This window comes from Choloepus didactylus, chromosome 1, assembly GCF_015220235.1.
Source record: "Choloepus didactylus isolate mChoDid1 chromosome 1, mChoDid1.pri, whole genome shotgun sequence".
In the NCBI taxonomy this organism is placed as follows: domain Eukaryota; kingdom Metazoa; phylum Chordata; class Mammalia; order Pilosa; family Megalonychidae; genus Choloepus; species Choloepus didactylus.
Genome location: NC_051307.1, coordinates 184,976,918 through 185,004,025, shown reverse-complemented (window position 1 = coordinate 185,004,025; position 27,108 = coordinate 184,976,918). Strand labels below are relative to the sequence as shown.

Genomic DNA, 27,108 nt, shown 5'->3' with positions numbered 1-27,108 from the left:
AATGCTAAACAGCTAATCAAAAGCTTCAAACAAAATAACAAAAACCACAACCGAAACCCTTTCCTGGCTGTTTTCAAAAAAGGTTCAGCACCATCCCCTCTGGCCTCACCTGGTGGAGACACTTGCGGGCTTTGTCGTACTCACTCCTCAGGCAATAGGCACTGCCGAGGTTGAACAGCATCACAGTCCTGGCAGAGTTGACGGAACTTGGGTAGCACTGAGGGGCCCGCTTCCCAGCTGGGGAAAAAGAGTATAGACATGTTGAAGAGGCAGGGCCAAGGGCAATGGGGGAACCCAATTCACCCCCCTCCAGAAGCTGCTCAGAATAAGGCACAGTACTACTACTCAGGCTGACAAATAAAGGACACAAAAGGCTCCAGTCTAAATTTTTCGGATGCAGGCCACGCTACTTAAGTATTTACTGTGAACTTACAAACTTCTTACTTACAGGATTCCATTGGTTCATTTTCACCTTTGTCTGATCCTACAAAGACATGAAAAATAAATCTGAGGGGGTGAGACAACAAAGCACATTTCTAAAAACTTAATTTTCTTTGAAATAGATACAGAATGTCAAAGCAAATGTCAACAATATTTACTTTTTTTTGTAGTGGGGGTTCTATTAAAAGACATCAAAATGCCACCCCAAACTGCCATAAGCCTGAGAAATAACCTTTTTAATAAAGTGAATGCCATATAGTCTCACTCCTCCAAAACCTTAGCCATGATGTAAAACTGACTTTTGAATGTAGTATTTTTACTCTCCTCTGGATTGTGGAATCACTCTAAAGAGAAGAGTATTAGAACTAAAATGAATTGTCTTAACACTATCAGCCTTTCAAAGTGAGAATTTAGACCATGCAATAGTCAATTCCCAGATCTATTTAGCAAACAATTACTACAAAGTACAGCCCAAAACACAGAAAGCCGACCTAAAACTTCCTTCCCTTTATGACTGTGCTCTTAAATTTCCACACATCCTGAATTATGACAGGAAGGCAGTTGGAAATGGTGACCAGTTTTGATCAAATGTGCCCTCATTAACCTTGGTCCTGCTCATTTGAAGAGATCCCTAAGGAGACATCAGTGACATTCTCCGGGTTCAAGTGAGTAATGGCATCGGATATTCTGTCCAGAGAGATGAGGGCTTCTGCAGCATATAAATGGCCCAAAAACCTAAAATGAAAAAACAGATTCCAAACTGAAAAGCATGTCATCACAAAAATACCAAAAGTATAATAACAAAATACTTCAAATATTTCAAGTCCTTTAATTGAAATCTAAATTTATTTAGGTGTCATGGATCAATTAAGTCACTTAAATTGTTATCTCTTTAAAAATATCTTAAAATACGAAAAAATAGTTTTATATTTGCTAAGTGCAACAAATTACACATGTTAAGAAAGCAATTCAAAATTGGCAAATTTATGCTATTCTAGGTATGTAAAGAATAATATTAACATAATGAAGGGATTAAGGTTCTAAAGTGAGAACTAAGTCCTAGGATGGATACCCATTATGTGGGCATCAAAACCAGATTCCTCCTATCTCTGCTGTTAAATAGTCAAAAGAAAACAGAGTGAGACCAAATTTGGGTTGGGTCAACTCTACTTCTACTCCAAAGGTTTCCTGCTTTTCACACCACTGACCCTAGACCAGACAGCCACATCCTCTTGGCTTACCAAAAGCTGCTTCTTCCAATCTCTTTCTTTGATCATCTGATTAATTTTTTATTAATTCTGAACGATCAATTTTTCAAAATTAAAACAGTGTTCAACAGAATACCCTCCTTCTCAAAACCTTAATGACATTTTCTGCATAGGAACAAAAAACGAAACTAAAGTTTCATAGTTTTAAAGCTCTCCACAATTTGGTTCCACTTTCCTACACCCAAGCAATATTCTCATTCCTCCAGATTCCTCTGCTCTCACCAGACAGTCTCCTGGCAGGGAATACCCACTGCTTCCCTGAGGCCTTATCTCCTTGGGCTCAAAGCCTGGCCTCATTTCCAAATGTCAATAATCCTACCCCTCCTTTTAGGACCCGCTCAGGTCTCACCTCTAGCTAGCCTCTCCTAGCTGAGTCTATCCACATGGATCTCAGGTCCTCCAACCTTAAGCTCTTGACAATTTGACCACTTCCTGGCATTTATGTGCATCAATCATCTAAGAGCTCTTTATTAAGCAATTTCTTTCTGCTAATTAGCAGGGGCTGCAATGACCATTTATTTTGTCTTCCCTCCAAATGCCCTGACAGAGATGACACTTTTTTAAAAGATCAGTAACTTCAAATATATTTGGAAATAAGATACTTTAAAAATTTCATTAAAGCTTTATCTATAAGCCAATAAACATTAAAAACAAAAACACATAAGCACAAACTCAAAGAGTTACTTCAAATTGTTTTCCGTGAATTTAATTTAAAAAATTTCTTTAAAGCACATGAAATGTCTTTGTGGGACATAAAGCAAAGAAATCTTTGCCCAGGGGTATGGAAAGCAGCAAGTATCAGGTCAAAAGCTGCTGTGGTATGTAAGTACAGCCAAATGTAGAAAGACCTGTTTTCCCTCTCTGGGAGGAAAGGCTAGTGACTTGATATTAACTAAGGAACCAATGCGTAAGACAGAATGGTTATGAGAATCTTTAAAAATTCCAGATATGGCCAATCCCTTAGAAGTTACCTAAGAAATCATATAATCTAGGAACCTAGGAATTTTGTTTGTTTGACTTCCAGAGAGAAGTAGTTAAGAAATAGTTTACAAAGGAGGTTAAAAATCCTCCAACAAATGCCAAATAAAGAATCTACTTGGGACTCTTTGAGAATGGTGATCATAAAGTCAACCTAAAGATTAAAAAAAGGGTCTTTTCCCTGAGGACTCACCTTATTTGAGGGCATAAATGACAATATGCTCTAGTCAGATCTAGCAAGGGACATTAGAGTCCAAGGTTTCTGCTAGTGAATCCATTTCCGTTAATCACTGAGGTGCAACAAGTGAAAAAAATTTCACTACCAAGACATGAGTTAAGAAATTTATTAATCAGTTGCTTTTCCTACAAAATATAAATTCCACTGGGGGAGAGAGTATAAAAGAAGCAACAAACACCACAAACTAACTGAAAACATCCACTAAAACAACCAACCAGGGACACATAGGGCAAGTCACACTTACTTAAGAGATCCTGACAGCTTGGGCTGCTGAAGAAGTTTATCTGCATGATTCAAAGCCATAAGATTATCACCCAAAGCCAGAGCCACATAAGCACTGCAGGCAAGTATGGAGCACCTAGAACACAAAAGGGAAGGGGCTGAAAACCCAGGTTACAGAATTGACGTTGGTTTTATTTGTTAAATAGGAAAAACTCCCCAATTATAGCTGTGACAACCTGGACATGAGGAAAGAAGAGAGGATGACATAATACTATTGGTACAAATTAGAATGATGTATAAAACTACCCCTTGAAGCATGGTTCAGCTATTTATCTAAATCATCTTTAGTTTCCATCCAATTCACCCCCAAAATGGTCATGTGGAGTTACAATATATACTTTTGCCTGTAAAAAACACTATTGTAGTTAATGATATAGTGAGAACTTACTTCCAAAGAACATTTCATATCCTGGAAATAAAGCTAGAAAGGTGGATTTTTTTTTTTCTTTCTACACATATTTATGGTTTTGCTAGGAAATAAAATTAACTTACTAAAAAAACCCATTTAGCTTAGCTGACTGTACAGTGTTCTTCCTCTGACCCTATAGTTCTTACTAAGCAACAGTAACAAGAGTAGCAAAAAATTTCATTTACTTAGGTATTATTATCCTAAATGAATATTCAAGGACAAAAGCCAAGGTGAATAAATACACGTGAAGATAAAATTTGTCATACTGATTTTGCTAAGTTGGGTTGGAAACCTAATTTTGTTTGGTTTCCTACTGAAAGCGAAGCTCATTTAAAACAGGCCTGGGTAAAGACTTGATGCGAATAGATCACTTGAATGTTAAACAACTGCTCCACAAAGCAATCTTAAAATAAACGCCTGTCAAATAAAAATGAGGTCTGAATGGCTGACCACAAAAGACCTGACTCAGATATAGCATTTTGTGTTATGTTTACAAATTACAATACATATGTATATCATTAAGTGATATAGGTTGTAATTTCAATCTAAGGAAGAATGTAACCACTATATCACTATAGTTTTCTGTATGCTCTAAACTCCTCTTTTAGAAATGGCCTGTCTACTAAAAGCACAGCTGGCCAAATTCAAAAGTAGTATGCTGTTTCTTTTCACCGGCTCATTTCTGGTTGCTGGAATCTCACAAAAGTATCCACTAAAGGAAAAGAAGCCTCTCAACACAGGAAAGTAGACTGGTCCTGGAGGAGGCTCAAGGAAGTTGAGGTGTATGGCCTTAGGCTACAATGGGAGGGCTGAAAGACTGCCTAATGCAATTCCTTGTTTGATCAATGTAGAAACTAAGATCCAAGGTGATTAAATACGTTTTTTAGTCTGTGATTAGAGTCAGAACATTCAACACGGTAGACTCCCAATCTACTGCTTTTCCCAACCTATCCACTGCTTCTCCATGAATGCCCAAGACCTCCCTAAAGATAAAGTATAAAGAAAAGGTTACGTTATGCTTTTTCTAACTGTTGTGCATACATGTCATAGGCACTCTCACCTGTAGTTTTAAAAAGAAGAAAACAAACCTCAAATCAAACATTACAAGTTTATATTTTGTTACAAGTATATAATTTTAAATTTGACCCCTATTCATGGAAGAGTAATTCGAGAGCAGGTAAGTAGTGCCATTTCCAAGGGGATTTTCCGCACAAGCCTACAATACCGCTAGATCTCTGTGAGCTGGCTTCACATGGGGACCAGAGGAGAGGCACTGGCTATTATCTCCTGTTTTCAGAAAGCACTTCAGTGGTTAGCTCTGTGTGGAGAGAGTAAAGTGACAATTTCTTCTTTTGTCTTATTTGTAGTTTTAATTTTAAAACAGCAGTGAACATTCATTCATTCAAGAGGTATACCAAGTACCTACCATGTGCCAGGTCTATACTGCTTATGAAGGAAAAATAAAAGACTTTAAAAAATTTAGGCCTAGTCTTCAGAGGGCTAAGACCATCATCCCAAGGTCTCTATGGAAGACAGTCAAAAGTTTAATATCCATTTTCATCTGTAACCTTCCCAAAAGTCAGGGCAAAACAAGCTTCTTAAAAGCCAAAACCTGCATCTCATGTTTCCTATACAAAGACTAGGGCAATTTCTTACCAACTACAGCAGATGTTTATTAGATTCTTGCCAAAGACCATGGCTTTCAACATTTTAAATTTACTTTGTCGGGTACCCAGACTCTTTTCCAGCTTCCCCAGACAGGGGAATCTTTCTACATGCTGTAGGTCCCAGAGTTTAGGACAAGACCCACCTCAGGCAGGCTTGCTGGGAAAAGCCTGCCCTGGCCTCTCTCGACAGTAGGTGGGCTATTACTGCTCCAGCCTACTGTCAAGCCCACTTTGGGTCCAGAAATCAGTCATGTGATTTGTAGCAGGACTCCATTTCTCAGGATGCCTAAACTATAGTTATGTAGAAGGAGGTAAAAATCTGTTTTCCTCCAAATTTATCTCTTTTACAAGATACCACATCAAATCATAAAGGTTAAAAGATTCTAATAATAAAAATAATATTTATATTAAAACATTTATGTATGTGAATACAGAACTTGGGGGATTACAGTGACTGGCATTTTAGTCAAGCGTCATAGGGATTAAGCAGTTTCACTGCCTGAAATGCAAACCAATATTTATACCCTACCCCCACCCCCCACCGATGCCTTACAATGCACCCTAACTCACCTCTCACCACCCTCTCACTCATCCTCTTTTTCCTTTTAGAAAACAACACTCCACTCTGCATAATTCCTGCAGACTGGTAACACTAAAAACATACACAGTTCTATCTACTAAGCCCCTGTTGAAATCACTTTATTTTTGATAGCTGCTGCTTAAAATACTGCCCTCCCTCCGCCTTACTACTTCCTTGAGTCACTGTCCAATCTGCTTTACCAACCACTCAGTGGATATGACAGTTCATCAGACTGGAAGAACTATACCTCAAGGGAAGAGACACACTAGCTTTTCCCCCCTGTGGAGGATCTGACAAAACCCCACAGTCTGCCCTTCACGTGCTGCGGTAGTTCCAGGTCCACAGAATGCCAACACTTGGAAGAGAAGGGGGGAAAAAAAAGAAAGGAAAAGAAAGGTAAAAGGAAGAAAATAACTTTTCTTAAAGTACCAAATTATATCATCAAGCTATGCAAGACTGAACATTAAAATTTGTCAAGCCACATATCCTATGAGTTAAATGAATCTAAAATATTTGGAACAGTTTAACCCTTACTGTTGAAGGAAAATAAATTTACAGAGCAGTCTCATAGCAAACATCATGTGCAAAATCAGCTCAAAAATACAATAATATGTGAGGTATGCAATGAGGTGAATGGACTTTGAGGACAGTATGTTGAGTGAAATAAACCAAAAATGAAAAGACAAATATTATAACGTCTCACTAATACGGACTAAGTATAATCTGCAAACTCCAAGAATTGAATCTCACAGCACAGGTTATTAGGGGAAGGCTTATGGAAAAAGGTTTCCAAACTGTAACCTCTTACAGCAGTTACATCTATTCCTAAGTCGTAATGGTTCTTTCTAAATTCTGAGATGCCGAGCTCTTTGTGTATAACCTAGCAGGAGTCCTGGAACTTCGGGTATCTGTGTGACACCTGAGACCCAGAGCCAGAGTTCGGCAGCTATGAATGTCAGTATTACCCCATACAACAAATGTTAAAGAAGCTGAAAAAGAGATCAGACTTCAGTTAGAAATATGAATGAAACGGACTTGGTTACGAATAAGGTAAATCAGACTAAAGGGTAAAGGATGATATTGACTGTGTTTTAAAACTTCAACTTCTGTGTGAGACCAAAAGAAGAGAGGTTTACTTGGTGGAAAATCTGTATTTTCTGTAGCACACTATAGTTTAACTTACATGGTCAGTTTATTCAACCACCATAACTTCATGGAAACTTGAATAGGGGGTGAGATCTGGTTGGTCTGTACAGGTTAACACGAGGCCCCAATACATCCAGAGAAATTTGGGCAGAGAATAAAAACGTATTTGCAAAGCCCCCTTGAGGGACTGGGGGAAAAATGTGGAAATATTAATCTTACCCAACTGGGGAACTCCTTATATTCTCGTAAGCACTGGGGACTACCAATTTAGTAGGCTGAGCCCTCGATCTTGGGGCTTGCCCCTACAAAGCTTGTTGATGCAAAGGAAAGGCTAAGCCTACTACTAATTGTGCCTAAGGAGTCACCCCAGAGAACCTCTTCTGTTGCTCAGATGGGGCTCTCTCTCTAAGCCAGCTTGGCAGGTGGTCTTGCTGCCCTCCCCACTACATGGGACATGACTCCCAGGGCGTAAATTTCCCTGGCAACATGGGACATGACTCCTGGTGATAAGCCTGGACCTGGCATCGTGGGACTGAGAAAGCCTTCTTGACAAAAAGGGTGAAGCCAAAGGAAACAAAATTAAGTTTCGGTGGCTGAGAGATTTCAAATGGGGTTGAGAGGTCACTCTGGAGATTATTCATATGCATTATATAGATATCCCTTTTTAGTCTTTAGTGTATTACAATAGCTAGAAGGAAATACCTGAAACTGTTAAACCTCAACCCAGTAGCCTTGATTCTTGAAAATGATTGTATATGTGATTGTGAAAACCTTGTAGTTCACATTCCCTTTATCCAGAGTATGGACAGATAAGTAGAAAAGTGGAAACAAAAAGTAAATGAATAATAGTATGGGATGGGGGGTATGAGATGTTTTGGGTATTCTTTTTTACTTTTATTTTTATTCTTATTTTTATTAATTTTTTTTTTTTTGAGTAATGAATATGTTCAAGGGCTAACTGTGGTGATGAACATGTAACTATATGACACTGTGAACAATCAATTCTACAATGTGGATGACTGTATGGTATGTGAATAAATCTCAATAAAATTACAGGAGAAAAAAAAACACCAACAAACAAACAGAAATGCAAAAATGTTATTTTTCCCAACGAACTGAATATGGTACTGGATTTTAAAACTTCAAAAAAAATTTTTTCAAGCTATTTCCATTTATCCACCATAATTCAGAAAGTATTAAGCTTGTCAACTTTCAATTCTTACTAAAAATTTTAATTAAATTGGATTTTGTTTTCATTTCATGCTTTTATAAACATTTTGCTTTCTTATAATAGTTCTGTGCAATCAGAATCCTATTGATAATCGCCCCAAATCCAACAAAAATAGAAGCTCATCACAAAGAAGCTGAAAAACTTTTTATCTCTTCACCAAATCTAGCATCCCAAAGAATTCAGTTCTACCCCACAAAGCAATAAAATGCATAACCAGTCACAGAGACATAGCATTTTATACATGGACAGAATTTTAATGATTACCCCACCCACTTTGAAAGCCCAGAGAAGTTAAATGATTTGTTGATTTGTCCAAGCTCAACAGTGGCCCCATGGGATTTCCATGGAGTGGCAACAACTGAAAAACTAATCCTGGTCACCAGTTCATCTATGGAATCCTCAGAGGCAGATGTGAATCATGACAAAACATAAACTGCTAATAACGTGAAAGAAATGTCACAGACGTAGGTTCCTTCCTTGGTAGTGTGTATAGCTCAACCAGTTTCAGTAGAACTACACTTAGTTATACAACTGAAATGGGACTGGGTCTCCACTAGCAAGAATAATATGAAATTCAAATGATTACCAGTCATAATCCTATTGTAGGTATGTCTCATGAGCTCTAATAGCACTGCTGGCTAGACTAAGACCAAAAGGAATATGATTCCTTAAGTACACTAAAAATGTTATATAAATTTCCTTTTACCCATTTTGGAGCCTATTATTTAAAAAATGACAAATTAAATTAAAATTTAATTTTTATTCACACACTTTCATTTTAATTTCTATCTCAGACATTTCCTATGTTGTGCCCAATATTATTTTCTATCCTTTTCCATTACTGTTATAGTCTTTCCAGGTTCTCCATCTTAGTTTTGGAAAATAAAAAGTTCAGCTACTATCACAATCTCAGAATGAATAACAAAGATGTCCTGTAATGAATAACATTTAAAGACTTAGCACACACCACGACAGTTATTATATTGCCACGTGATACTGAAATGTTAATGCAACTAATCCTATAAACTCATTTCTTGAGTATTAATAAGATACCAGTATGCAAAAGAATGAAGATGGATCCTTATCTCATGTCATACACAAACATTAACTCAAAGACCTGAATATAAGAGCTAAAACTAAAACACTCTTAAAAGAAAACAGAGAGATTTCTAAATCTTCATTATCTTGGATTTGGCAAAGGATTTTTAAATATGACACTGAAAGCACAATTATCTATTCACCAAATGATGGGTTTAGGCTCTTTCCAGTTTTGGGCTATCATGAGTAGAGCTGTTATGAAATTCTGCTGTGGACAAATTTTCAATTTTTTTCCTTAAAAAAAATATATATATATATATTTTAAATACATCACAAGATGACAAACAGCCATATCCCACAAGGCCTAAATTGTAAAAGTCATAGCATTTACTTATTTCAAGGCCATAGAATGTGTATTCTTTTTTTCTCTAACTGAAACTCCCTAAACTGCACAACTTTGAGTGGTTTAGGAACTGAAGCAACAATGTAACAGTATCATTTACATATATAGCTTTTCCCAGTCCATTGTATCAGTACCTCTAACCTAATGCAAGCCCCCAAATTAAGTGGTTTAATTTATTTCTGAAACACTTTCCTGATTTTGTTTCAATTGTGAGAATATTTTTTTGAAAGCTTTCTTGATTTTGATATAGAATCTGACAACCACTTCAGATGTCATCTGCCTTCTGAAAACTTACTTATAATTTGGTTAGAATGAATATTTTTTAGACCCATCTTCATTTACCTACGAATGAAAAAAAGTTGAAAATACTCAAAAGGTTGTGAACCCTTATCATATGAAGTGGCCATTAGATCAGTCATGATAATTTACTGCATATTAGATATGCTGGAAGTAGGAAGTGGGGCTTTGCATTGGTGTCTTGGAAAATATTCTAAACAGCTATTTAGATTCATGGATATCTGGACTCTTTCCGTGGATACAAAGCACTGTTAATTATGTCATAACCATATAACGCAATTCTACACATCCATTAAAGAGAACAAAACAGAGCAGTGTAATGATATGAAACAATCTCTAAAGACATATTCCCGAACGGAAAAGTAAGACACAGAGCAGTGGAGACTATGCAATTACGTGTGTAAAACACACCATATAAATATATACTGGTATAGGAATTAGAAATCCCACCGGAAGGACATACAAGAAACCAGTCAGTGGTTGTCCCTCAGGAAAGAGGAAATGTAGAACTGGGATGGGACATGATTTACTTTACACTATATACCTTTTGCACTCTTTGCATTTTTATCATACATAATAACCTATTAATGTTAGATGAACTCTTAGATAAATATGAAATGCAGGTGATTTCATAATATAAACATCTCTAGAAAACATTAGGCATATTTGGGGAAAAACAATGTTTTTGGCAAGTTGAAGCCATTTTCCCAAATATTGTCCTCACCGAACTTTTCAACCCCTACCCTCCCTAACTCACTTTATTCCAAACCCAGTTTACTGTTATTAATTTGCTTTGTTTTTACACATTTCTGTCTACTCAGGAGGAAAAGACAGCACAATGAGTTAATTTTATATGTCAGAATTTGATTGATTTTTAAAAATTATTCAGTTTTATTTCACTCAACAATACCTTTCTTGTGTATACTTTGCTTTTGCCACTGTTTCACTGGTAATTTGTCACAGTACTTTTATTTTCTTGATATCTTATAGTTAATATATATGAAATAAGAATTCAGGGAATTTTAACAAAACTGAAAACAATCTAAAAAACTGTTAATTATCTTTAGCAAGTTTTAAAAAAACAAAACATAACTTTTAAAACCTTTAAGACCAATTCCTCATTTCTAGCTAAATTTGAGATGAGTCACATTTAAGGTTAAGATTTTCCTGCATATAAACCAGAGGTTTAATTCTTCCTTCCTGACAAGAGGACACAGAGGGTGTTATTGCATAAGTGGGAATTTATGCTACACTTTGACAAAATAAAACACAGAGTAAAAAAATTGGGGCCAATATCCTTTTTGCTGTTTTGTTGAGAGGGTCGGCCTGGAGCCCTGAGCTTGCTGGCTGCAATACCCTGACATGAAGGCACTGGTTTAACAAAACTTGATCAGAAAAGGGCACATATGCAGGCCATTGTTTCCTCCAGAGTCCCTAAGTATATGCAAGGAGGAGAATTGAAAACATTAGTGAAACATCTTTATTTTTTAAAGGTTAGAAAAAAAACAGATCCAAGAAAAAAACAGAAACCATTGGTTATGCCACCATTCAGGAACAGCCACTACAAAGGTTTCAACATAGATCCTTCCAGACTGTTTCAAGCATATAGAAATAAAACACAAATTATTTTATTTAAATGGAAATTTGAACTGTTTAGACATAAAATCATAGCATTTTACAGTTCTCTTGTTCCATCCTTTATTTTGAAGGAGTTGATTGTATTTAACCAAATGACCTATACCGTGAAAAATTTTACAAAGTCAGGATAGATCCCTACTTCACTGTTTACATAAATAAATTCTAGCTGAAACAAAAATTTACATCAGTTATTTTGATAGCCTGACAGTGAAAGTGCTAAAAGAAAATACAGCTTTTCCTGTATTTAAGAAAAAAGTTTGCATTTCTAACATCTTCAAGAAAAAAAGCAGCAGCAAAATTAACATCTAGCCTATGAACTCATGATTAGATTAAGAACCACGCAAGAATTCCTGAAAAGTCCCAATTTTATACTAATGGGCTAAAAAGAGATGAGTATCTTCAAAACAGAGACAGAAATAATATAAAGATGTAATGGTCAAAAACATCCCAAATTTATTAAAAGATAAATGTGCAGATTCAAGAAAGTCACTTAACTGCAGCTAAGATAAATACAAAGAAAACCACACTTAGACTCATCATAGTCTAATTGCCTCAAAACAGAGAGAGGCAAACCACCTTAATTGAGAGAGGAAAATGGCATCTTGCACACAATGACTGAACTTCTAATCAGAAAAAACAGAAGCTGAAAGATAGCACAGTCTTGAGAATAGAATGGAAAAAAAAAATTCCCTACCAAGCTTGAATTCTATATCCAGTGAAAATATCTCCCAAGAATGAAGATGAAACAAAGACAATTTTTGATCTAAAAAAAGAAAAAAAAAACTAAGACTTGTGTCATAAGAAATCCTAAAGGAAGATCTTCAGGCGTATACAGTATCATGTCCTAGTTTGCTATTGAGTACACCATCTCTCTATTATTTCTTATAGCTGCAAGTATACCTATAATTATCTCAAAATAAAAAGTTTAATTAAAACACATGCACACAAAACTACACCATGCTGAATAAACAAAACAAAACAAAAAATCTGTGGGTTGTAGTTATAACAAGACTTAAAGGGAAATGTATAGATTTAAATACTATTAGAAAAGAAGAAAGGTCTAAAGTCAATGAACTAAGATTCCATTTTAGGAAGCTAAAAGAAAAGCAAAAAAAACCTAAAGTTAGCAGAAGGAAGAACAAAATAAAAAACAGAAACAATGAAAGAGGAATCAGAAAACAAAGTCAATAAGTAAAAGTATGTTCTTTAAAAATCAACTCAATTAATTGTTAAATCCCTAACAGACTGTTCAGGAGGGGGAAAATACAAATTACCAAAATCAGAAATTAAAATGGAGATAGACAAAATAACATTATGCCATACATTTGACAACGTGTATGAAAAGGAAAATTCCTTTTAAAAATATAACTTACCCAAACTGACAAAAGATGAAACAGAAAATCTGAATAGCGCTCTATTTAAAACTTTGTATTCATTAACAAAAATATTCCCACAAAGAAAACCCTATGCCCAGATGGTTTCACTAGTGAATTCTATCAAACATTTGAGGAAGAAATAACACCTATCTTGGACACAAACTCTTTCAGAAAATAGAAGGAAACACTTCCCAGCTCATTTATCAGCACAACCCTGAAACCAAAATCTGACAAAGACATTACAAGAAAAGAAAATTATGGACCAACCTTCTTTGTGAACACAGAAGCAAATATCCCTAATAAAATATTAACAATTTGAATCTAGCAATTTATAAAAAATAATAATACCTTGTGACCATATTAGTAGGGTTTATCACAAAATTGCAAGGCCAGTTTAACACCTGACATTCAATAAACTTAATTCATAGTATTAATGGAATAAAGGAGGAAAAAAACAATGCAATCACTTCAATAGATGCAATAGCAATTTTGATTAGATACTCACTTTAAGTTTTCTAATTCCTGTTTTCTCAATGGAGAAGAAGGTGGAGCTGGAATGAATTTATCTCCATCATGGCTTTTACTGCTGAAATAAAGATAGTTTATTAATTATGAAGAACAAATTAATTAAATGTAGCATTTAGTTTTCCTATCCCAACTCCCATGCAAATTTTTATGACAAAAGTTTAAGGACAAAACAATGAAAATGCTTAGAAATTTGATAGCACTAACATATTAAAGCTATACTGTTTATTAGCTTTCTTTTTTCCAGTGCCTTTAAATTGTATATTGATTTCTTTTCTCCAATAAAAATCTCAACCTGAAAACAATATCTCCATTACATGGAGGAAACTACCCACATATTTTCACACATTTCTTATTTTTCTGATTGCCTTTTATCAACTAGAGTAAAACCCTTTAATGGGAAAAAAAAAACCATGATTTTTTTCCAAGTTTCCTATAATAAACATGCATTTCTATTATAATCAAGAATAAAAGCTAGGATTGGACAGCTGAGTTTAAAGGCTCTGTAACCATGGGCAGGCTAAAACTGGTTTGTGGGGATGGTCTGTGTTACTGTAACCTTTTCTTCTGAGCTGGTTTAACCACAGGTTATATAGCCTAAGCATGCACAGAAAACAGACTCTTGTCCTTTAGATGACCTTTTGGACACCAGGAACACAGGTCACCTCCCTTGGAACCAAGATTACGAGGACTAGGAGGCAAATCAAATGCCAAAAGGTCCTTCAATAAGGAAGATCTGGCCTAAAATCCACTCTACCACATAAGGACAACTCTATAATTAACCAATTGGACTATGCCATATCAAACCTCCTCACTTCTGTCCTCCCCCTCACCTTCCAATCCCATAAAATCCCCCTTAACTCTCAGATCGGGGAGACAGATTTAAGCCTTGCATCTGTCTCCTTGCCCGTCGACCTCGCAATAATTTTCTCAAAATCTTGATGTCATAGTATTGGCCTTTCTGCATGTTGGCCAGTGAGCCCTTGCTTGGTTAACAGTGCCATGTGTGAAAACAGAACTTTCTATAAATTAATAGTGTTTGTTTCATTGCTACTCGCTAAATGCTCCCAATTTCTATAGAATGGCATAATTTTTAATTTATATGAGAAAACAAGAAACATATAGAAATATTCTTGAGGTTAGCAGTTTACAGTATATTAAGAGAAAAGGCAGAGGATGGTAAGAAATGAGAAGTTTCAGGACTTAAGTATTTATTTTAATAAAAGTAAAAAAAAATAGGTTGTCTCTGATAACTACAGGACTCCTTGCAAATATTCCTTCTGATAATGAAGAGGTGTTGTTTCCACTTTTCTCATTCAAGAGTATCTCTTCATTTAGACTTTACCTTATTTCTCTTACTGAAATATTTAAATACTCATCCTTTCCTTTCCTATTATTCAAAGCAGTGAATTCTGGAATTTTGGAGATTCTGGCTTAAGCTTTTAGAAATTTATTTAAAAGACAAAGAAGCCGGTTAGTCAATTCTTGAAAGGATTTTGCCAAGGGAGGTCAAGGGATCAGAATACCTGCAAGTTTCACTGCTTTCACTGCTTTCCGTGTTGCCACCTAACTGATTACTGGTTTTAGACCCATTTTCTTGCTTTGGATCTTGCTGTTCTTCTGGTAACAGCAACAAGGCATTTCTGAGACAAATGGCTGCAAACTCCATACTGGCTACAGGAATGGCTGAAGACTGTCCATCACTTAAAATAAAAAAACTGAATTAGCTAAGTAGATAACATAAAAATAAATACGACTTTTCTTTTGTCTATAATAAAACCACTATAATTGTAGACGAAAACTTTGCCTTTTATAGGTAGAAAATTCAGTATGAGTAGTTAATAAGAGAACGCCAAAAATCCCAAATCCTGAATACTACATAGAGGAAATAATGGATATACATTTTATACGGTGTGTCTCTAGGAATGAGACAAAGTTGGGACATGACTTGGAATATACATGTAATGTCAATGGTAATGCAACAGAAGAACTATAGACAGGGAAAATTATAATTTGTTGACATTTTATATTATTTTCTATTGGTTTGTTATACAAACTGAGTCAGCATTAGACAAAAGCTAAATTTCTGAAAATTACTAACAACTTTGAAAATGTAGGAAAATTATAGTTATTATAATAATCTTTTAAAAATTCTTGCATTATATAGTTGAATCAAATTAAGGCCAAAATGTTGTATATCAGATACTATTTAAACTTCAGAAAAAGTTTTAAATGGCAGTGACAAATTTTCTTTTCTGTGAAAGAAAAAAAGGCAGCTAATTCTTTGCCAAGTCTATTTGAGAAATAACAGTAACTACAAATTCGAATCTTTATACAAGATAAAAATGTTCATTCTTAAGTTGTTCAACTGAAGGTTCTACATGTGACAGCTTCTATATTGCTTAGGTTGCTTTATGTGTTAGTACTTTTCCCTCCTAATCCTAGGAATTTGCTTTAAAATATTTTCATTCCTAGGGACTGAGAAAATACCCAAAAGAGAAGCACCAATGGTAACCAAAACTATATAAAAAGGAAACATCAAGATGCCCTCTTCTGGACATTCTGAATAATGTTTCTAAGGCCATCAACAATTTCAGTACCTATGCACGTAATAAACCAAAATCACAACATGCCAGATAACATTCACTATGGACATAAACACAGGGGTCTATTGGTTGAAGTAGCAATACAACATAGTTATAAAGTGGTTCCTCCTATGAAGTGAAAAACCCCAAGAGTAGTTTTATACATAAGTAACATTATGTGAAACAGTATTAAATATGTACACATTTCATCTCTGCAAAATACTTACTTATATACAGTATTCTGTATGGACTGTGATGCTAGAACTATTTTACGATGATAGCCTTGACCAACAATAGATTGCACAATTCCTTTTTTGCTCGGAAGACCTTTAGTTTCTTGTTCCGAACTCTACAAAATATAAATAGTTCACTATAAATTTAAGGGAATTACAAGATAGGGCATGAAAAGTGATTGGATACCTTTCATACTTGCTCTAAGTTTAAGCAATTTCTTAAGATCCATCAATGTGGAGTTTTTGGTGACAAAGGAAACATGTTTGGTATTGGAGGGAAGAGTACATGAGGTTGAAAGTATGATATATGCTATATTTTATAATAATGAGATTTGAGGTAATTCTAATGAATAAAAGCAATTAAACAAAATCTCAAGGATTTATAAAGAATGATTCATTTAGAATGTTCTACAACCCATGCATCATGCTGTGTATTATGGTCACTGTGGCATCAGAGTGAAGCAAGAAAGAGGGCCACAAAAATACAATGTGAAAGAAAATGGAAGCAGTCAGTTCCACTTCTTCTATTGAAAATATTAAATTGTTAACAACAGATGAACTATTACAAGCTACATATGTTAAGAATTACATGGACACAATTCTTGTCTTCCGGAAAATTAAAATCCCCAAACTCTATAACCATTAAAATGAAAATAGTAAAAGCTACTACATAGATATAGTATTTCAGGGTGTTTCACTAAGCTTCATCATCTCACTACGGGAGCCTGATGTTGCCAATTGCAATCATCTTCCTCTTCCAATCAAAGTTTCTGATTTATCTGCTGGTGGAATCCCAACTAGCAATTGTATAAAGACATCCAGATTCTCAAATACAGGACCAAGCCACAGCCAATCAAACTGGACCTGTAGAACTGAATTCCTCCCTGCAATAAGACTTTCTCCACAAATGTACTGTACTGTTACTTCTGGTTCCCAACGTATGTTCTTTAGAGCGGCACTTCTATACATGACTTCTAATTAAACAAGGATCCATTTATACATTCATTTTAAAAAGAAAATATTAGTGCTTTAAAAATATGATAAAACTGCTCTAACTGGAACTAATTTTGTGTTGAGGAGGCAGCTAAGCAAAATTAATGAAAAATTAAAAAAAAAAAGGTGAATACTCTGACCCATTATTGGAAGGAGTTTGATTCCGAGTTCTTTTCCTAGGGGTGGTATTAAATTCACAATGATTCATCTACTCAGTACTCACTTCCCTGATCCCTGAGGCCATGCAAATTGATCGAGATGGCTAGATCTAGAGATACAACACATGAAAACAAACTGGACTATGATGGAATAGAACTAAAACAACCACAATAAACCATACCTTCAATAATACACAGTAAGAATATGTGCCAGATTAGTTTTCATGTAAAAGGATCATAAATAATTAAAATATTCATTATTTTACAGTGCCATGGTAGTAGTATCACTCAACAAATCTGAAGCTTTTTCAGAAAAGTAAATGGTACATTTTAGGTGCTCTTAATAACTTCTTCTTAAATTGTTTAAATACCCTCCCTACAATTGGGTCTATGTTTTTTGTTCAGCAAATCTTTTCTCATATATTATAAACTGCCCAGGTAAGCATAGGCCCTGCCTCTGCCAAGAAATTTGAAACAATATGCACCATAGAAACAGAAAAGGTCAAAATGACGTCACTGGCATCACCAATTTAACAAACGTATAAACTGCTTTTTTCAGCATCCCTTCTTTCCTCACAATACAAAAGAAACTTAGAAATTTTATTTGGGATTTACCATGTCTCCTATAGGATTTTACTCTGATTTTGAGAGTATTTTTGGGTTTGCTTTTACTATCCTTTAGGCCATCTCAAATCTTTTTTAAAAGGAGAAGCAGCTTAGACAGAGATAGATAAATCATTTATGGCAAGTTTCCTATTGTGTGTGATCTGGTATCCACCAAGTTACAGCAACCAAAAGTCACCTTTACCGTTTTTTCAAAATTACAAATTTTGAACTTTCTAGAAGAAAAAAGTGGGACACACAAGTCCAATGAAATCAACACACACAGAAACCTAAAAGTAATATTTCTAAAAATAAGTAATTTAAAAAGAAACTATTAAATCTCACTATATTTCTCTACTCTAAAGCAGAAGTATCTGTGGTTTCCAGTAACTGTGCAAAAGAAATGACCCCAACACTTAAAATAAACAATTTCTATATTTTTTTAACATAAATTCTGCCTAGAATTCTTGATTATCCATTAATTGAAGAATTATGCAATAAGTAAGTTGTCCTTTAGAAAGCAAAGAACTAAACCATTAAAGACTTTCCAAAGACATCACTCATCTCTTCCCCTTAGCGATGTACTCAAATCATAAAATACATAAACACCATGTGTGAAAACTGCATGGAAAACACTGTTTTCTTAAATCTCTTAGCTTTTGTAGTTTCTTTTCAGGGTGTGCTGTTTAGCAGCAGGAAAAGAGCCTAAGCATCTTATATCATCAACTGCAGGCATGCCAGGCAAACTTAAGGATACCACACCTCCCAGTCCCTAAACAACGAAAGTACAGCAAAGGGATAGGTAGGTAGGAAATGGGGTGATATAGACATCTGGTAATCCTGATACAACCTGTCTTTCCCCTCCCTCCCAATGATAGTTCCATTTAAGATTCAGAAGCCTTACTGCCATTTGAAGATAATATAGGTATAGACACAGATGTAGAACAGCCTGTTTCTCACAGCCATTGTGGACAAGCACAATTCAGAAAGAAACAGCCTGGTAATCCATGAGCTCTAAATTATTTACTGAAACAAAAATACCCCACCATGCACCCCCATGCAAAAAAATGCAGTTTAATGCTGTTCTTTCCACACTCACTATGTTATCATTAGTATTCTCTAATTGCCTGGTGTACATATCATTCTCATGCCAGCAGATGGCAGGGCCTCTGCCCCAGCAGTTAGCAGACCACTGTTCACAGACCTGACCTTGTTGGCTTCAACTCTTTAATGTGACTGCTGATACAAGTGGCCATACTTACCAAGAGCCAGAATATTACCAAATGACTTCATGAAACTAAAGTTCTGTGCGACTATTAGAGAACAGAAGAATACTTATCTTTGTAAATTCACTGAAGGTTATAAAGGGGACGAGGTTTTATTCCTTACCAAGTATTTTTGTTTTCCATGCAACAGGATTGGGGGGAGAGATTTCAAAAAGATATCCAAGCCGTACTTACGCCCTTATTGGCAGCAATGCAGCACTCAGCCAGCCGTAACCAGAGGCGGGGATTTGCATGGTAAACCTGAACAGCTTCAATGAGACACTCGAAGGCAGCAAGAGGCCTTCCAATGTGAAGCAGCTGAATTCCACAGTTATACAGCAACTCATACCTCTTGTTGGTTAGTAATGTACACATGGGTCGTCCTGAAAACTTTTTGCCTAGTGATAAAAATTAGATGAGAATAAATCTTTGGAATAAAGATAACAGTTACGCTGAAAACATTTATTCCACTAAGAACTTAAAAGCTACAAAGCTACCTTGTCTATTGCCAATAACCTCAACAAGAAGTTGTAATAGCTCTCACCAATGATGCTCTGTTCTAGTTTGCTAATGCTGCAGAATGGAAAACACCAGAGATGGATTGGCTTTTACAAAAAGGGGGTTTATTTGGCTACACAGTTACAGTCTTAAGGCTATAAAGTGTCCAAGGTAACACATCAGTAATCGGGTACCTTCACTGGAGGATGGCCAATGGTATCCGGAAAACCTCTATTAGCTGGGAAGGCATGTGGCTGGCATCTGCTCCAAAGTTCTGGTTTCAAAATGGCTTTCTCCCAGGACATTCCTCTCTAGCAAGCCTGCTCCCCTTCAAAATGTCACTCACAGCTGCACTGAGTTCCTTCTCCTTGAGTCAGCTCATTTATATGGCTCCACTGATCAAGGCCCACCCAATGGGTGGGGCAACACTCCATGGAAATTATCCAATTAGACATTATCCAATTAGACAGCTGGGTGGGGCACATCTCCAAAGAAAATCTAATCAGCACCAAAACTTCTGCCCCACAAGATTACATCAAAGATAATGGCATTTGGGGGACACAATACATTCAAACTGGCACATTCCACCCCCTGGACCCCAAAATGACATTATCTTTCCAAATACAAAATACATTCATTCCATCACAATATCACAAAAACTTAAATCATTTCAGTAACAGAAGTTAAGTAAAAGATCCTATCAAAATCAATTACAGGCATGGTGGGTCCTAAGGCATAATTCTCCTTTAGCTTTGGATCTGTGGACTTAGAACAAGTTACATGCTTCCAATATACAAAGGAGGGACATTCATAGGATAAACATTTCCATTGCCATAAGGAGAAAGAGTAAGGAAAACAGGGTTAACAGGACCAAAACAGTTCCTAAAATCCTCAGGACAAATTCCATTAGATTTCAAAGTCTGAGAGTCATTTACAGAACAACGTTGCATCCTTGGGGCTTGAGAGAGCGGGAGTCTAACTCTTCCTAAGGGCCTCTGTGGCAGCCCTTTCCTCTCCAAACACTTGGGTGAGTGCTCCAACATATCCACAAATTGGGGAGACCACCTTCTCAGCCCCACCCTCCTCAAACATCCGGGCAGCTCCCGGATTCCCTTCCATCTCCAGGGCACATGCTGAATCCCTTCAGAACAGTGTGGTGGCAGCCAGGCTCTCCCCAATTCCCTGGGAATGTGCTCTACCCTCTTTGGGGCTTGGGGTGGCCAGGACATTTCCTGAGCTTCGAGGCGGAAGGCCCGCCCTTGACCTCCAGGGCAAACTCACCCTTTCCATGCGTGTGGCCTGCTCCGCTCTCCCAGCCCAAGACCTCTTGACTCCAGACCTCAAGCTCCATGGCTCTGTCTTTGAAGAGATTTTTCTTTCAGTTTGTTCCTTGTCTGTCTTCTGCAGTCCAGACTGGCAATGGCTCTGTCTGTAAAGATCTCGCAAAAATTCTGTTGGCTTCGCATGAAACATGCAGGGGTCAAAGCCATCAGACAATAGGACTTTCCAGAAATCCTTTCTGGATAATTCCATCTCCAATCTTGGCTTGTACTGAAATGGCGGCTGGGTTCCATGGTTGGTTACATCCTCATGTTGGGCTGTAGCTTCTGGGATTCCACCCCCTGGAAGCCCATAATTTTCCAAGCCATCAGCTTCTGGTTTCTTTGAACCCAAGAGTTCAGTTATAAGTTTATCTCTCTCCACTTGCATTTTACTATAAGCTGCAAGGAGAAGCCAGGGGTACAATCCTCCCCACATAGTCTGGAGATCTCCTCATCTAAAGTATTCCAGGTTGTCGCTTTCAAATTCTTCTTTCCATCTGACACCAGGACTCTAATTTGCCAAAGGCTCTGCCATTTTAAAACCAGGATCGCCTTTCTTCCATTTTTGCAACAACACATTCATCATTTTGGTTCAAGGCCTCGTCAGAAGTATCTTTAGAGTCCAATATTCCACAACAGTCTCTTCAAAGCAGTTTAGGCCTTTTTTACAAGCTCCTCACAATTCTTCCAGAATCGTCCCCTTTATCCATTTAAAAAGCTGTTCCAACATGTTTGGGTATTTGCAAACTCAGCAGCAAAAGCACCCCACTTCTCTGGTACCAAAATCTGTTCTAGTTTGCTAATGCTGCAGAATGCAAAACACCAGAGATGGATTGGTTTTTATAAAAAGGGGGTTTATTTGGCTATACAGTTACAGTCTTAAGGCTATGAAGTATCCAAGGTAAACACATCAGTAATCGGGTACCTTCACTGGAGGATGGCCAATGGCATCCGGAAAACCCCCATTAGCTGGGAAGCCATGTGGCTGGCGTCTGCTCCAAAGTTCTGGTTTCAAAATGGCTTTCTCCCAGGATGTTCCTCTCTAGCAAGCTTGCTCCTCTTCAAAATGTCACTCACAGCTGCACTGAGTTCCTTCTCTTTGAGTCAGCTCATTTATATGGCTCCACTGATCAAGGCCACCCAACGGGCGGGGCAACACTTCATAGAAATTATCCAATTAGAGTCATCACCCACAGCTGGGTGGGGCACATCTCCAAAGAAAATTTAATCAGCACCAAAACTTCTGCCCCACAAGACTACATCAAAAATAATGGCATTTGGGGGACACAATACATTCAAACTGGCACATGCTCCTACCCCTAACCCCACAAATGTTCTCCTGAGTAGAGTCATCCCAGTTGTCTGTGCTGGCAGGGCCAGAGAAGTCTCTTCTCATTTGTCAGTTCTTCAGGCAACAATATTCCAGGAAGGCAAAGATGAGAGATAAGACCCATTCTCATGGTCTTTCCCACATTTTTATAGGCCTTCAGAAGATTTCACTTTTCTGACTTTCAGCTTGGTTAACCATTTTATTTATTAAGATGTGCCATCTTAATTACAAGTATTCAGAAATGTTAGGGGACTTTACTATAGAAATAAAAAATAACTTACCGAAAATGATTATGGCTTACTTTCTCATTTATTTAAGATTTCACATTCCTTAATAAATTGAGACCACTTATGATTTTAGATATATTTTTCATCAAAGTTTTTTTTACATATTTTGTGTGTCACTCTTATTTTTATCTTTTTTGTTTACATTTTTATTGTGGTTATACATATATGGCGTAAAAATTTCTGAATTTAACCACTTTCAAGTACGCAGTTCATGGTGATACATTCACTGTCATACTTACTAAAACTTTTTCAATACCCCGAACAGAAACTCTCTACCAATTAAGTATTAATTCTCCATTCCCTCACCCCTGCCCCTCGTAACCTGCATTCTAATTTCTGACTCTATGAATTTAATATAGTCTAATTATTTCATATAAATGAGGGTCATACAATATTTCAATATTTGTCCTTTTTTGTCTGGCTGATTTCACATATGATATCTTCAAGGTTCATCCACATTGAACCATATATCAGAACTTCATTTCTTTTTACAAGGTGAATAATAATCCCACTGCACCATATTTGTTTATTTATTCTTCAGCTGATGGACCCTGGGTTCCTTCATCTTTTGACTATTGTGAATCAATGCTGCCACAACCATCGGTTGTGCAAACAACTTTTGAGTTCCTGCATCAATTCTTTTGCAAATATACCTAGAGGTGGGATTGCAAATGTCATAACCATAATTCTATACTTAACTTTCTGAGGAACTACCAAATAGTTTTACACAGTGGTTTACACCAATTTACAATCCATCAACAATGTACAAGGGTTCCTATTTTTCACATCCTCTCCAAACTTGCTATTTTAATGTTTTTTTAATAGCCATTCTATTGGGTGTGAGGGGGGTATCTCATTGTGGTTTTGATATGTGCATTTCCCTGATAGTTAATGACTTTCATATGCTTATTACTTATTTGTAGATCTTCATTGGAGAAATGTTTACTCAAGTCCTTTACCCATTTGTTGTTGTTTGTTGTTTTAAATTGGGTTGTCTGTCTTTCTGCTATTGAGTTGTAGAAGTTCTCTACATATTCTGGATATTAACCTTTATCAGATATATGGTTTCCAAATATTTTCTCCCATTCTGTAGGTTGTTTTCACTTTCTTGATAATGTTCTTTGAAGGAAGAATTTTTAACTTTGATGAAGTCCAATTTAACTATCTTTTTTCTTTTGTTGCATGTTCCTTCAATGTAAAGTCTAAGAATCCACTGCCTAATACAAGGTCCTGAAGATATTTCCCTATTTTTCTTCTAAATGTCTGTGCTGTTTTGAATCTATTATGTATTCCACAAGAGCCATGTTCTTTTAATCCAATCTCGTGGGGGCGGACCTATTGTGGGTGGGATCTTTTGTACAGGTTAGTGTGAAATACTGATACATCCCAAAGTAATTTGGGCAGAGAATAAAAATATATTTGCAGGGCCCACCTGAAGAACTGGAGAAAAACGTAGAAATGTTGGACACCCCTACCTGGGTTATTACTGATAGTCTCATAAACACTGAGGACTAACAATTTAGTAGGCTTAGCCCTTGATCTTGGGGCTTGCCCTTATGAAGCTTGTTACTGAAAAGGAGAGGCTAAGCCTACTTATAACTGTGCCTAAGAGTCTCCCCAGAGAACCTCTCTGTTGCTCAGATGTGGCCCTCTTTCTCTTTCTAAGCCCACTCAACAGGTGAACTCACTGCCCTGCCCCCTATGTGGGACATGACTCCCAGGGGTGTAAATCTCCCTGGCAACATAGGACATGACTCCCAGGGATAAGCCTGGACCTGACATTGTGGAACTGAGAAAATCTTCTTAACCAAAAGGGGGAAGCAAAATGAAACAAAATAAAGTTTTAGTGGCTGAGAGATTCCAAATGGAGTCGAAAGGTCACTCTGGAGGGCATTTTTATGCACTATATATAGATATCCCTGTTCAGGTTTTAGTGTATTGGAATAGCTAGAAGGAAATACCTGAAACTGTCGAACTACAACCCAGTAGCCTTGATTCCTGAAGATGATTGGTAAAAGTATGCAGCTTACATGGTGTGATGATGTGGATTGGAAAACCTTGTGGCTCACGCTTCCTTTATCCAGGGTATGGATGGGATGAATAGAAGAATGGAGACAAAACTAAATGAAAAATAGGGGTGGGATGGGGGTGTGTGTGGGAATGATTTGGGTGTTCTTTTTTATTTTTTGTTCTTATTTTCATTCTTTTTGGAGTAATGAAAATGTTTAAAAATTGATTGTGGTGATGAATGCACAACTATATGATGGAATGTGAACAGCTGATTGTACACCATGGATGACTGTATGGTATGTGAATATATCTTAATAAAACGGAATTTTTTTTAAAAAAAGAGAGAGAGAGCTCCCAGAGAGAGAGAGAGAGAGAGCTCAGAGATGCTTAGAGAGAAAATGCTCAGAGATATTTTGGAGACAGTTGTTGAAACCAGAACCAAAAGAGAGGCTAAGAGAGGAAATCTAGAGTTTGCCCCGGAGAAGCTAGCAGAGGACCCTCAGACACTTACGAGAGAAATGCCCTGGCAGAAACAAGCAAGGGCGCACAGGAGCTGAGAGAGGAGCTGAGAGAGAAGCTGAGACAGAAGCCCAGAAACATCTTGGAGAAAGCAATGGAAACCAGAAGCTAACCCCAGGAGAGGTCCAGCAGATTCCAGCCATGTGCCTTCCCATGTGACCCCAGATGCCATTGGCCTTTCTTCACTGAAGTATCTCCTTTTGTTGATGCCTTAGTTTGGACACTTTTATGGCCTCAGAACTAAAAATTTGTAACCTAATAAACCCCCCTGTATAAAAGCCAATCCATTTCTGATATTTTACATTCCAGAAGGTTTAGCAAACCAGAACAGTCTTACAGTTTTAGCTCTTAAATTTAGGTCTGTTCATTTTGAGTTAATTTTTTTGTATGGTGTGAGGTAGGAATCTACTTTTATTCTTTTGAATGTGGAAATCCATTTTTCATAGCATCATCTGTTGAAGAGACTATTCTTTCCCTGTTGAGTAGATTTGGCACTCTCGACAAAAATCAACTGACCTTTGATGTTAGGGTTTACTTCTGAACTCTCAATTCTATTCCATTGTCTGTATGTTTGTCCTCATGCCAGTAACACATTGCTTTGATTACTGTAGCTCTGTAGTAAGTTCTAAAATTGGGAAGTGAATCTTCCAGCTTTGTTCTTCTTTTTCCAAATGGTTTTGGCTATTCAGGGCTCCTAAACCTTTCAGAAAATTTGACGATTGGTTTTTCCATTCTGCAAAGAAGGCTACAGGAATTTTGATTAGACTTGAATTGAATCTATAAATAATTTTGGTGCAACTGACATCTTAAAAATATTTAGCCTTCCAATCCATGAACACAGAATGATCTTCCATTTATTTAGTTCTTCAATTCTTTCAGCAATGTTTTATAGCTTTCCATGTACAAGTCCTTCACATCCTTGATAAATTTTTTGTTTATCCCGTTGTAAAATTTTTCCTAGACATTTATTCTTTTAGTTGCAAACTGTAAAGATGCAAATTTTTTAAAAAAAAAATGGTTTTCCTTTACAGAATGTCATTACTAGTGTATAGAAACACCAGATTTTGCATGTGATCTTCTACCCCCACCACTTTGCAGTATTTGTTTATTAGCTCTAGTAGCTTCTGTTGTAGATTTTTGGGATTTTCTACAGATAGGATAAGTTCTGCTCCTCAACTAAAACTTCCAATAGAATGTTGAACAGCAGTGGTAATAGTGAGCATCCTTGTCTTGTTCCTGTTCTTAAGGGGAGAGCTTTTAGTCTTTTACCACTGAGTATGTATTAGCTGTGGGTTTTCATAATGAGGAAGTTTTATTCTATTCCCTAGTTTCTGAATGTTTTTCATCAAGAAGGTGCTGGATTTTGTCAAATGCCTTTTGTGCAGCAACTGAGATGGTTATGTATGCGAGTTTTTTTTCCTTTAGTCTATTAATGTCATGTATTACATTAATTGGTTTTCTTTGCTGAACCACTCTTGATTCCTGGGATAAATCTCACTTGATATAGTGGTATAATCCTTTTAATGTGCTGTTGGACTCAGTTTGCTAGTATTTTCGTTGAGGATTTTTACCATCTATGTTATCACCCCTGTCCATTCCCATATCTTTAAGAGATATTGGTCTGTTATTTTCTTTTCTTACGATCTTTTTTCTGGCTTTAGCATTAAGATGACGCTGGCCTCACAGAATCACTTAAGAAGTGTTCCTTCCTCTTCAATTTTTTAGAAAATGTGAGAAGGAGGGATGCTAATGCTTCCTGGAATGTTTGGTAGAATTCACCAGAGAAGA

At 36.6% G+C, this 27,108-nt stretch overlaps 1 protein-coding gene across 5 annotated transcripts in view; it reads right to left on the bottom strand.

Moving 5' to 3' along the window:
* CNOT10 (CCR4-NOT transcription complex subunit 10) overlaps nucleotides 1-27,108 on the bottom strand; it is a 75,096-nt gene that overhangs the window by 5,573 nt on the left and 42,415 nt on the right. For 4 of the 5 annotated variants that reach the window (XR_005218421.1, XM_037846631.1, XM_037846651.1 and 1 more), the window contains 8 exons: nucleotides 19,550-19,752; nucleotides 16,330-16,451; nucleotides 15,044-15,220; nucleotides 13,498-13,578; nucleotides 3,170-3,283; nucleotides 1,046-1,176; nucleotides 449-484; nucleotides 110-237 (listed from right to left, as the gene is read on the bottom strand). Coding sequence is in view for 4 of the 5 variants with exons in the window: in XM_037846631.1 (XP_037702559.1) it covers nucleotides 110-237; nucleotides 449-484; nucleotides 1,046-1,176; nucleotides 3,170-3,283; nucleotides 13,498-13,578; nucleotides 15,044-15,220; nucleotides 16,330-16,451; nucleotides 19,550-19,752 (992 nt within the window). In the remaining variant the exon portion in view is untranslated. The remainder of the gene's footprint in view (nucleotides 1-109; nucleotides 238-448; nucleotides 485-1,045; nucleotides 1,177-3,169; nucleotides 3,284-13,497; nucleotides 13,579-15,043; nucleotides 15,221-16,329; nucleotides 16,452-19,549; nucleotides 19,753-27,108) is intronic. The other variant, XM_037846640.1, reaches the window with a different exon arrangement.